This window comes from Electrophorus electricus, chromosome 4 (assembly GCF_041902795.1).
Source record: "Electrophorus electricus isolate QZ-2024a chromosome 4, ASM4190279v1, whole genome shotgun sequence".
Taxonomy (NCBI): Eukaryota; Metazoa; Chordata; class Actinopteri; order Gymnotiformes; family Gymnotidae; genus Electrophorus; species Electrophorus electricus.
Window position 1 is genome coordinate 37,322,948 of NC_137500.1, and position 12,457 is coordinate 37,335,404.

The window sequence follows — 12,457 nt, forward strand, 5'->3', positions numbered from 1 at the left end:
CAGTTAGAAAAATTATCGCACCAAGGGAGTAGTCTATGAATTTCCCTTTCCTTCTGTTTCACAGCTGCAGTATCAGTTTTTGTTTTTTGTCAAATAAGTCGGAGTCCGAATAAACTTGTCACCTCTGCCAATAAAGTAAAAGCACAAGTTTCTAAAAGTACGATTTTTTTTTTTTATTATTTCCTTACAAACATGAGCACATGAAATGACACTGCAGTTTTGAATGGTCGTGTTGCTCGGAAGTTCATTCACATGGTTGTGTATAGCACCCTCTTCTGGTGAAAAAGACGACCGACAGTGGGCCCCCCGGCCAGTGAAACGCCTGTCCAGTCTAAGCAAACTGGCCGTTTTGCTATTCTGATAAAATACTTGGGTTTCTTCAAAACACAATAAAAACATTTGCATGACATAAAACAAACAAACGTAACAAACATCCAACAACTGGACTGTAAGCTTAAAGAGGTGCAAGTTGATTCTCTTTAAATTGGAGAAGTCAACAGATAGCATCATTTGATGTCATCACTCTATTCATATAAAACCAAGTAACCTCTGTGGGAGTCTCCATATTTTAAAATATCTGAATACAAAGTATTTGACCAGAAGTGAAAAATGTTTGAGTAGCACATAATGCATCTAAAATATTATCAAGGCGCAAATTCATTTCTAGTGCACAATGTGGGGGGGGGGGGGGGGGGGGGGTAGTATTGTACTACTTAATTGAGGGATTATAAATACTGAAGTCTTTGGTGCATTAAAATGTGGATGGTACTTTAGAAGACAAACTTTTTCAAGGCCTCTATTCATTTGAGGATTTGTGTCAGCCAGTTGCAACAGCCTTTCCAACAACGGTGAGGAGAGAAAAAAAAGGAAGTCAAAGTCCAGAAATCTTCATGTTGTCCTTCACCGTACATCTTCAGTATCCTTCCTGAAGGTGCCTTGTTGTTTGTGTACGAGCACATCTTTACTTCTTCACTCATTCCAATCTTTTCCAGCAGCAGTAATTACACATATAAAAATAAATTAAAAAAGTTCTCTTGTAAAGAAGTTCAGTGTCTGTAGAATGTAGTGTGTAGTGCTGTTTGCACACGTGTGTGTGTGCGCACTGAGTGTGTGTGTGTGTGTATACACATGGGGATGTGACTCAGCTGTACCCTCAGGTGAAGACCCAGAGCTGGTATTTGTCTCCTGGGTTGCAGGAGACCAGAGAGGGGTTTTCAAAGCGGGCACTCAGACACAGCTTCAAGCCCTGGTTATAAAACATCCGATCCTGCAGACCCGAAAACAGACACAGGCAGTTAGCATCATTACGCCGGAAACCCATGAAGCTACACACTAGGAAAACAAGACAAGACAATTACAAAGAATCGATTAATACACCAAATGTACAAGTCTAGGACAATAGGGAGGGATTTGCGGCCCTCGAGAGTGCAGCAGTTTCCAGTTCTTCCCCTTTTCAGACACACTAAACTCTTGCTGTGGCCAAGCTCTGGCACACATGACTGAATTCAACGGATCATTAGACTTTGGCCAAACTAAGGTTTCAGACCAACATTCAGACCAGGCGAGCCTCTTCTGAGAAGGGTGTGGGGGTGGGCATCGAGCGCCAGAGTTTGGGGCCATTCCGATTTGATTAGGGTACTGCTGGAGCAGAGACCAGACTGCGCCTCCGGCCGGTGTGGCGAAAGGATCGGTGAACAGGGGAAGACGCGGTGGCGCTTAAAGTTTTACTACCTCCTGAAGCTCCCATTTCTGCTCGACTCCGGTGAAAGTGTTGTGGCCTTTATACTGGCATTCCTCCAGCTTCACCGCTCCGTCGGCCCCGTGCAGGCAAAGCTCTTTCTGAATGTTGTGTCGGATTTCGTGGTGTGTCGAGTACTCGAAATACTGTGAAGCGAGGATGTTGTATGCAAAGTTCAAAGTCAAGTACACCTTATACCGCATAAACGTTAAAAGTTCAATTAAACTTGTTGGCTTGTCCGATTCCACACAGTAATATGTTATGATTAACAATCAACCAATGTAGCCAACAATCTAGCAGCTAGAGTGCTAAAAACAAAAAACAAACAAAAAACATCTAAAGTGCTAAAAGAAACATCAGAATATGAGAAACTGACTGCTACTAACTGAACAATTGCGATAAAACAGCCCTGCACGGTGTGATTGCTCAGTCCCCGAGAGACGTCTCGTTAAGAGTTAACTCGGTAACCACTCGTATGTTTGAGCGGTAAGAGCACACGGCTGAGCTGGCACTGGGTACCTGGTTGCCACCCATTCCATGGCACGGATACATGATTAGCGCCTTCCCACCCTCGTTGTTCTCACCAGCATCCAGACACGAGTCCTTCCCCAAGTTCTTTATCTGGGGAGGGAGAGCGCATGCAGTCAAAAACGTGGAAGATTGAACCGGGGGGAGGGGGGGGGGTAATGGAAGAAGGCTGTGAAGGTGGCAAGCCCCAAGCTGTTCAAACACGAGGCGGAACTTTCTCCAAGCCCCTCTGCACGGAGAGGGGCATGGTGGGAAACCACAGCGGCCGGTCGCAACATTCTGTGGTGTGGTGGGAGGGAAGCGACGAGACCAGGAGAACGGGGGATGGGGGGGAGAAGAAAAAAAAAAACAAAAAAAAACAACACACACTGAAGGAAGAAATGGGTGGAATGGGCCAGATGTGAGAAAGAGTAGGAGAGAGAAAGATGGAAAAATGAGCAAACCCGTGTGGGAGCTGTGGGCACGAGGAGTGGAAAACTAAGTTACGTCACTACGTATACACACATGCACGCGCACACACACTTACCGCACCAAAGTGCAGTGGGTTGAGATCAGGCATGAAGGCCTCTGGATATACGTTCTTTAAATACCAGGAGAAGCTCTTACACTGCAGCTTCTCCCGGAGGTCCACACGCTTGGAGACATCTCCGAACGATCTCTGCGGAAACAGCCATGGGTTGCCATTAGCCAAGGGGAGGTTGGTACACGTGTGTGTGTGTGTGTGTGTGTGTGTGTGTGTGTGTGTGTGTGTGTGTGTGTGTGTGTGTGTGTGTGTGTGTGTGTGTGTTGGGGTATGGGGGTCTCGTTTCCGAAGCAGCCTTTGAACCAGGAGATCATCTTTTCTGGCTGCCTGCAGGCGGATTGCGAAGCGCTCTTTCCTCTTGGGTTACGGACTAGCGCTGTTTCTCGGCTACGTGCTATAAACCTGGTGAGGGATTTCCGTGGTCAGGGCCATGAAAGAGCAACAAGCCCTGGCTTCAGGTTGAAAGCCAGCCTGTAAAACCCACTCACACTGCTGAAATGACCGAGCACTTTTTCCACACCAGCTGTGTGCCTGTGGATTTTTTTTAGGCTATAACAGACCAAAAGATCTGAAAGGAAAGAGCATTACAAACTATGGACATTGTGAATGAAATCAAACTGACCAGTCTTATAATGTGAAATATCCAGTGAAATCTCTCGACAATGGTCAATTTTTTTTCAAACTACATATATTGTGTTCTACAGTGTGCCCATGATGTGTCATTACTAATTTCTTTAAAATCCCATTTAAATCTCTTTGGACTTTTTCCCTTGTTCTGAGAGAGCAGATAAATAAACACTCCATAACGAAATGATATATTGGACACATACAGCATCATCTTTCACTCCGTAAGCTAAGAAAAGGCTTTCAGGATAATTATAGACCAACAGTGACCTTTAAAAGGCAGAAAGAAGTAGGGGTTGGAAACCCATGGCCAACACACACACACACACACACACACACACACACACACACTCTCTCTCTTTCCTGAGGGACATCTTAATGACAGTCAGATGAAAGCATTTCTGGGGGAATGTCCTACACCTGTGCTATTTCAACCAAGTATTGCAACACCATTCCAAAGAGGCTTTGATCCGTAACTGGAGCATGATGTTAAGCATATGGCATGACCCCGACCCACATCCCAGGTCGCTCTGCAGTGGCGCAGGTCAGGCAGACACACCCACTCCTGGCTAGTTGGTTTAAGACCCAGAAACAGCTCACCTGCAAGCCCTCCATTCAGACATGTGTAGTCCTCCATACTCCCTCAGGCTAAGTGTGACCGTGACAATCCTGAGGCCTTTTGGATCATGTGAGTGTAGAAGTTTAAAACAGGTCCTCCTCCCTATTCCCTGTTCACAGACTGACAAGAGCCATTTTCTAGACATATGATTGATGCTGTTTTTTTATTCTTCTTCTTAATTTTTTTTTAAAATTATTATTAATGATGCTACATTGAATATAATTTTTTAGTTTGGAATTTGGCGTAAACTGTGTCTGGGAAACACACATTTAGAACATGGCCAAGAGATCTCAGTATGAGCAAGAACCAGTTACAGTCTGTAGTAGCTATAAAAATAACATGGCTATATAAGCAGGAGTCTTAACGTCAGAATATTGAGTTGCCAACAACCACAGCAGATACACGCAGATCTGGAGGCACCCAATCGCAAAAGAGAACAGCCAACAATACAGACCTGCACAAAATCACTACCAAAGACGGAACTGCAGGTGCAAAGAGCGTTTGCCTTGTCTGATCTCGACAGGAGCGGCATCGCTGTTCCCGAGCCGGGGTTTTCCTAAACATGACCAAAACATGCAGAAATGTGACCGAAAATGTGCAGCAAACGCCGCGTTACCTCTTTGGCCATCTGGGCGGCCTGCTGGTTCCTGCGATAGAAGATCTCCTTGTAGTCGTCCATCCAGACCTCGGCCAGGCGCACCTGGTTGCGCGCGATCACCCGCGTGCCCTTGGGGAAGGAGTGAGGGCTCTTGGTGCGAAACACGTGGCCCACGACGGAGCAGGGGATGATCTCCAGCTGCCCACCACACTGCCACACCTGCAGGTGCAGCGGAGAATATTTCAGGCACGACCAACCGTGCTCAATTTAAACGACTGGGTAAAAACCCCCCGTGAGAAATTCAGCCAAAACGTGCACGAAATACTTGGGAAAAAAGGGCAATGAATCTCTTGAAGGACTTTATTATTTGATTAAAATCCTGAAAGTCCTGAAAGTCCCATAAATACTTGAACGCTGATTTTTTTCCAAGTCTTACTACCTGTTGCCACAATGCCATGATTCACTAAGTTTGTGTTAATATTCCACTTGTGCATGACACCATAACAAATGGCCTAGATATTTAATCATATACCACACTATAACAGGATACTGATTTAGATGCATTAAAAAACAACTGACTAATAAAGTACAGTATTCTCTCCTTTACAGAGGAAAATCTGGAGCAGACTGTGTGCTACTGAGCAGGCGAACAGAAGGTGTTGAACCTTTCTTACCCTGAAGGACATTTCAATGTTCTCTCCACCCCAGATCTCCATCTCCTCGTCGTAGCTCCCCATGTGGTAGAAATAATCTTTAGAGATGGAAAACAGGCCTCCAGCAAACGCTGGTGTTCTGTACAACGCAGAAAACTAATGAATAAACAATCAAAAAACTTTTTATTCAAAAGACATGCAACTATACCTTGGGGCAACAGTACTTTTAGAAATGAGCTTGTGTGTAATACATAATTCATAAATACTGAGATGCGCATTGTATGTATGTATGTATGTATGTTTGTATGTATGTATGCGCACACACACACATCGTGTCTTACTTAATAGGGTAGGTCTCATCTTTGCGTCTCTGTTTCTCGTGTTCAGGCAGTATTTCCCAGCCAAACGACAGGCCCCAGTCAAAATTGCCCCGGTTGTGGTTCTGGCCATATGGGGAGGGCTTCATGAACTCAAACGTGTTCAGGTCGATGGTGGTGATGTCTGGGCTGACCACTGCTGTGTAGTTCTCCGCTATCCGGGCCAGCAGAGGCTCCAGCCAACCGTGGAAGCACTCACCTACGCGGGGGGGGGGGGAGAAGAAGCCACAAACACCGTGGAGGAGGCAGGACCGCAGAGTTTGTGGGACACTCTAGCAAAAAGCACTGACTCAGAGAGAAGGAAGTATGAATTCTGAGTGAAACAACGTGCCAAGAACAGCATAAGCAAGAGACACTACTGCCGCCGGGTTGACTGGAATGCCGTGTGCTCGCTGGGTCTTTTCTCAGCTGTTCTCTAAACAGCGCAAACAACGGGTGAGGCCACACTGCCCAACAACAGCGCTCTTCCCCAGCCAAGCCAGCGAGACACACGGCCCAGGGAGCACAGCAGAGACATCTGTGTCCGTCTCGTCAAAGGACGAGTCTCCGCAGCAGCGCGACAGCAACGGAAAGCACAGCGTAGGATCGCAGATTGTGAACGTGCCCAGAAAGCATCGAGCCCGAGATGACTCAGGTTTTTCCTCCCTACCACCCCCTTCCAACAAGAGGTCTGTGCTCACAGTGGGCGTCCAGGAAGGTGAGGGTGTCGCCGGTGGCGACCGAGGCTCCCAGCAGGCGTGCGGTGATGAGGCCTTTCCTTTCCAGCTGCCGCACCACGCGCACAACGTGGAGCTGCTTCAGATGCTCCTCCAGTTCTCCTCTCAGACGCTCTGCACAGGACACACGGCACCAAAAAAAGCTACTGGAAGTGACAGCAGCACAACACTGCAGTTCGCATGCGCATTACGAGTGCTGAATACGGACAAACGCCGTCTTCCCTTCTGACCCCTGTGACGCACAGCGTCACCACGTTTGCTTGTTTGGTTCAAAGCTCCTGTACGTTTTGAAATGAAACACTATGAGGTTAAAGTACAGATGTGCAGCTCACATTTGGGACTATTTGGGGGGAGCCATAAATGAGTCACAGCAGTTTGAGTTCACAGCCGGCCCCATTTCCACGAATGCGGCATGTAGGCATGTGGATGAGTCAAAGGCTACAACAAACAGAAGGTTGTATGACCTCAAAGGACATGACCATGAGATGCAAACCACAAAAGAAACAGGAAGAGAAGCGTACAACCATTTAAAAATAAATAAATACATTTTTAAAAAATCTAATCCTACGGACATGAGACCTAGACCAACACGTAAGAGTGACACAGAGAGGCAAAGGTGGAAATGTGTGCAGGCTGCTGCCGCCGGACCGGACCGGACCGGGCCTGACTGTTTGCATCGATGACGGGCCTGCTGATGACAGCAGGGTAAAAAAATAAAAGAGCGAAAGGGAATATTCATTGGTCACATGCCTTGAAACTCGGTGGATGGAACTTCACCTTGCAACAAGACAATGACCTGAAAAATACTTCCGAAGTAACTACAGAGATTTTCAGGGCCAGAAAGTGGATTGGAATCATTTCACTAATTGAAGACAGGGCCGAAGGCAAAAACCCCCTGAAAGAAGCAGAATTCGGAAATGGCTGCATTACGGCTCTGCCTGAGTAGATAAGCGACATCAGCTGATGTCTGGCTCACAGACTGCTGGCAGGCATTGGCTGCAAAGGATATGCCACCAAGTACTAAACATGAGTTTTATATAAAATGATAACGATTTGTTGAATTGCTTATCTTCCCCTAAAACGTTTTTTTTTTTTTGTTGTTGTTGTTTTTTTAAAGGATGTGGGAGTGCTATTAAAAGAGGTGGTGGTTCCTATTTTACATATAGTTTACCCAAAATATTCTAGAGTGAAAGCAGACATTCTATACTTACCAAATACAGATGCAAATATCCCAGTGCTCAAAAAGACATTCTAGATTCTTTAACCTCAGTCATTGGTTCATTTCAAATGTTGTGTAGGAGCATAGAGCCCAATAATAATTTTTTAAAAAGTCTCTGCTCAATTAATTACAGAGTGCACTCTATTAACGCCAAAACAGTGACTATTGCACACATTATTCAAGAGCAAATGGGGGTGCAGGGTGCATCTGGGCCTAACATGATTTTCCTTAAGTTTCATTAGCCTTTGATTTAGAAGTCTCTGTATCCACCATTGATGCTTGCAAAAATGATTACTGTAGGATACATGAAGACATTCTTATCTGAATTAAAGAAAATTGGCCCACACACCTACAGCTGGTCTTCCTTAGCGAAACACGACATGGTAGCTGAGAAAGAGAAAGCACAGAGGCCAAGAGTCAGAGGAGCAAATTAAGGACAAGCAGCAAATGACAGGCAAGCCGATGGTGTGAAAAAGAAAGAGAAAGAGGGTGAGAGACATGGAGAGAGAGAGAGAGAGAGAGAGAGAGAGAGAGAGAGAGAGAGAGAAAGAGCCTAACTCGAATTTCCCATGTGGCAATCTGCCAGTCCCTGTCCGAGTGGTCTGTCAGTATTGTTGCAAGGGAGCAGTTTTATGAGTGAACCCCAGCAATGGGGCTACTCCATTCACTCGCCTGGGAGAAGGGGGTTAGAGGGTGAGGAGTGCAATATTCCCTGCGGACTTTTTCCTCCCGCCTCTTCCTTTCAGCCCAGGGCATGTTATACGAACCCACCATATTTGCCCCCACGGCCACTGCACACCACCCTGCCCCCCACCAGAGCTTTCGCAAACAGCTCGGTTTCCTGCTCTACAGCCTGTCATGAGCCAGGGGTCACAGACCTGCCCAGAGGCCCTGCCTGGCCAGAAGGCAGTGGCCCGTCTGGCTGAAACCGGAGCCCAGTTTTGACTGAGTCTGGGTGGTCCGGCGCGCCTGGACCTCGCAGGTTCCTCACCGTCTGTGCTGGCGTCGTCCACCAGGATGATCTCAATGAGCAGGAGAGCTGGAGAAGTGTGGAGCACACTGTAGACCGTGCGCAATAACGTGCTCCACGCCTCGTTGTGGAACACGATGATCACGCTTGTGGTTGGCAGGGGCGGACAGCGCCGGAATGTCTGCTCTATACATCTGAAGTGGCGGAGAGAGAGAGAGAGAGAGAGAGGGAGAGAATAATGGTGAGGAGAAACAGGACAGAACTGCATTCCTCCAATGCCATAAAGCAGGGTGGATGACCAAAAGGTGAATCCATCCATGAAACCTCCATTTAGTGTTGAATGACAGACACTTTACAACAGCAAAAAACCCAGTAAAATAGGGCTTTGTGCAGTATAAAGTGCCCAGTCAGAATAATGAGGAAGAAAACAGACTCGTCTAATTAGCCAAACTAAACTCAAGCTCCTCGCTTTGGCTTCTCCCTTTTTCTCTTCGATCGGCCACGTTCACTGGGCAGACACGCTGAGACAATGTCTCAGGGAAAGTCAGTCTGTGGTTTTTCAGAGGTGCCTTATAACACTGCAGGAGCCAAATACAAAAGGCAAGTTTGTGTCTTTTGCTTCTCTGCCAGCTGGAAACAGAAACATGCGTGTTATCATTACTGCTTAATTATGGTCTTTTCAGGAATTTTGTTCGGTAGGCTTTGACAAGATCAGAACAAGATTTGATCATCAGTGCTAAGAGTCCTAACCACTACATTATTCAACCACTAGATGTCACTACATTTTCAAGTCAACCTATAATGGTATGTTGTAATAGTGTTCAACTGAATAATATATCACAGTGCATTTCCACTACCCTATACCTTAGTATACAAAATGTCCAATTATGAACTACATAATGTGAGGTATCTTTCATTTAGTAAAGGGTTGGGCCCCACTTGCTACTTATACCACATGTACACTTCTAAGATTTATGGAATCGGGACAAAATCAAGACAGCATTTTTTACGGGACTTGAAATGCACAATGCAGTTACAAACGCTCCTACACTAAAGTTCAGATAAGTGTGTAAAGTCTCGTAGCAGACCACATACTCTGGCGGTCTGGTGTCTGGGCCGAGGTCCCGACTGAGTGAAATGCGGTCGCTGGCATAGAGGTTAAAGCAGTGCTTCTCTTCGCCCCTGTCTTTCTCCTTCTGCTCGGCTGGGCTGAGGTTCTCCGTATGGAAGGCCTTCCCAGCCGCCCCGGGGGCGCTGGGGTTCTGCGGCGGCCTATCCAGGGCGGGCATCAGCTCCGCAGCCGTGTAGGAGCCGGGCAGGCAGGGCTGGCTCGCCCCGCCCCCCTGCCTCCTCACCGGGGCGCGGATCTGCATCTTTGGCATGGAGTCCCTGAAGTTCTTCACGGCCCCCATGACCATCCCCAGTACGGCGTCCTGTTTCCCCACAATCCCGCGAATCCAGGGCTCCTCTTGGGGGCTCTGACTGACCACCTCTCTCTGCATCAGGAACAGAAACGTCACGAACACCAGGGCCACGACGGCAAGCTTCCATGGGTGCAAGCGCCCGCGCAGCAGTCGGTGGAATACAGTCATTCTTCTGTGGTCGGAATGAATAGCGGAGTGTGAGTGTGTGTGTGTGTGTTTAGAGATCTGGCGACAAAGCTTCACCTGGCACACACCCTGAGTAACATCACTGATTGCTAAACCTGTAGAAGACAAAGAAAGGCAGTAACAAATAGTTACTATATTTACAACCTCAAGGGCAGTGGTCAGTAAAGGTTTGATGAATATTAATTTAAAAAAAACACAATCAAGGCATTTTACTCCAGTTATATCGTCTGTGTTATCCAAAATAAACATTTTATTTGTATGCACTTGGTGTAGCAGGAAATTCTTATCCATTTCTGTAACCACACCATGCCTTTTTATACATCCTCTAGAAATGGAAAGGTAACTTCTAATATAATAAGTGAAAAAGCATTCATATTGTCCGACTTACTGGAGACCTGTGTTCCATGCATTTTGCAGCACACATGGTAAAATAAAATAATGCAATGATGTACAACCCTAAGAATGGGTAGGTTATTTCAGAACAGAACAAAGCCATAGACTTTAAACATATTAAAAATATCTAATGTATTACCATGGCAAGAGTGTTATGCCGCCGAAATGCATAACAATCGCAAAACATACTCAGGAATGGCGTACAGATTACGCTACATTGAACATGATAATCTTACCCGGACATGTGCCATATATTATGGTGTGCCACTAAAAACAGAAACAATCCTTAGTTCGATTCAGCAAGGTGCTACTCCGAGCAGAATTTCAACCGATCCAACACTAGAGGAAAGTCTCCACAAAGTAATACGAGCGTGTGAGTTTTAGTAATCCGGACACACTACTTCCGTCTCGTTGGATCCAGGTGCGCTTCTTTCAGGTAGAGGGTGGAGACCAACCTCTGTCACGCGTGCGTGCACGTACCCTTCCCAAAACGTCCGCGTGGACAGATTACGGCTGACGCCAAATCTTAAATTACTCTATAATACTTTGTATAAAAATAAGAGAAGACTACCTCGCTTTGAAGTTCTTTTACATTATATATATATATATATATATAAACTTACAGAAATGACAAAAACCATCATCCTTTTTGACCTTTTTTAATGAAAGTCAAACATTTCAAATCTTCGGAGCGCCCGTCGGAGTAGCCGGACTGCGCGGGACGTGTTTGATCCGGAGGAGTGTCGGACTACTGAACACACACCCGCGGGACGTGTTTGATCCGGAGGAGTGTCGGACTACTGAACACACACCCGCGGGACGTGTTTGATCCGGAGGAGTGTCGGACTACTGAACACAAATCCGCTTTCCGCACGCACTCACTTACCGCAACTGTTGCTGGGATACAGATATCGGAGGAACGCACGAGAACCGCATCAAACCACGGCAGCTCGAGCTGGCAGTGTTGAGAAACACCAGGGAAAAACTTCTAATAACTTGCATTTTAGCAAAGCACCCCGTTACAAAAACTTAATCCCATACGCACCGGCACACAAACCCTGTTTTACGCGTGAGGTAAATTCGACGTTTCGTTTTAAACACCGACGGAGTTTCATCCAGAACCTACTGATAAAGATCTGACAACCGTGATGACAACGAAGTGAAAAAACGACCCCTAAACAAGGATTCTGCCACCCAACGTTAATATTCAACGTTAAAAAATAAACTTACGGTGTCGTGCGTAAAGGTTGGAAAGGATCTTAATCCACCATGTTCGTGTTTGCCGTGTCACCGAGCACACGGAATCCATAAAGTGCCCGGTGTCTGCGGGGGCACACGGACAAGAACCCGGACACGATGGCCAAGCGAACAAGAAAATGCGCGGTGGCTTCAAGTTCTCAGCTTTTGGCGCACATCCTCGCCAAAGAAGGGGCACTAGCCTCAAATCCACCGTGACGCCCCCCCCGCCCGGCTTCAGAAAGTGCCACTGGTGCTGCCTTTCTGAGCCAAAATGTCACGAAAACTTGTCCTTTCTCTGACATGAAAAACATCCTCACAAAATACAGGAATGTAGTCGTACTCACGTTATACCTTAAACACAGACTCTAATCGATTTTTGTCAACAAATTAGACCCAAAAGTTGAGTAGGCTAAGAAACGAAATCGTGTATCGAGCTCTGTCCCCTCAAAAGTATCAACTGCCGGTGAGGAGACGATAGCGATGGAAGAAGCGAATATATAAAGACTCACACTACTAGCGGAATGTTTATTCTGTAGGGAACAAATTAGGTTGGTGCGCCACACTTCTATTTGTACTGTGTCGAAATCATCAATTACTACCCAGTCTTGTTCACAGAACAGACGTAACGTTACGGTCATCGTATTTTAAAA

At 46.4% G+C, this 12,457-nt stretch overlaps 1 protein-coding gene across 7 annotated transcripts; it reads right to left on the minus strand.

Annotated features, from left to right (window-relative positions):
• Window positions 1–158: 158 nt before the first annotated feature.
• galnt3 (UDP-N-acetyl-alpha-D-galactosamine:polypeptide N-acetylgalactosaminyltransferase 3 (GalNAc-T3)) lies at window positions 159–12,370 on the minus strand. Of its 7 annotated transcripts, XM_035522048.2 has the most exons (12): window positions 11,799–12,370; window positions 9,661–10,270; window positions 8,587–8,759; window positions 6,341–6,490; window positions 5,625–5,859; window positions 5,305–5,422; window positions 4,649–4,849; window positions 2,793–2,924; window positions 2,258–2,359; window positions 1,732–1,884; window positions 1,152–1,267; window positions 159–983 (listed from the first exon to the last, which is right to left on the minus strand). In XM_035522048.2, the coding sequence occupies exons 1-11, from the start codon at window positions 11,875–11,877 to the stop codon at window positions 1,154–1,156; spliced, it is 2,067 nt and encodes a 688-aa protein (XP_035377941.1). In that variant the 5' UTR covers window positions 11,878–12,370; the 3' UTR covers window positions 159–983; window positions 1,152–1,153. The 7 variants fall into 7 exon arrangements, with proteins under 7 accessions (XP_035377941.1, XP_035377942.1, XP_081569735.1 ...); XM_035522049.2 differs by having other exon boundaries at window positions 159–1,267; XM_081713609.1 differs by lacking the exon at window positions 11,799–12,370 and adding an exon at window positions 10,805–11,774 and having other exon boundaries at window positions 159–1,267.
• Window positions 12,371–12,457: the final 87 nt, after the last annotated feature.

Bases quoted from the DNA above. Each gene is read 5' to 3' on its own strand.
- galnt3 (XM_035522048.2), bottom strand. From the start codon at position 11,877: ATGGATTCCGTGTGCTCGGTGACACGGCAAACACGAACATGGTGGATT. The intron at 8,760-9,660 runs GTATGTGGTCTG...CCGCCACTTCAG, and splicing joins CCAGACACCAGACCGCCAGA to ATGTATAGAGCAGACATTCC. The intron at 1,268-1,731 runs GTAGTAAAACTT...TCGGGTCTGCAG, and splicing joins AGAAATGGGAGCTTCAGGAG to GATCGGATGTTTTATAACCA.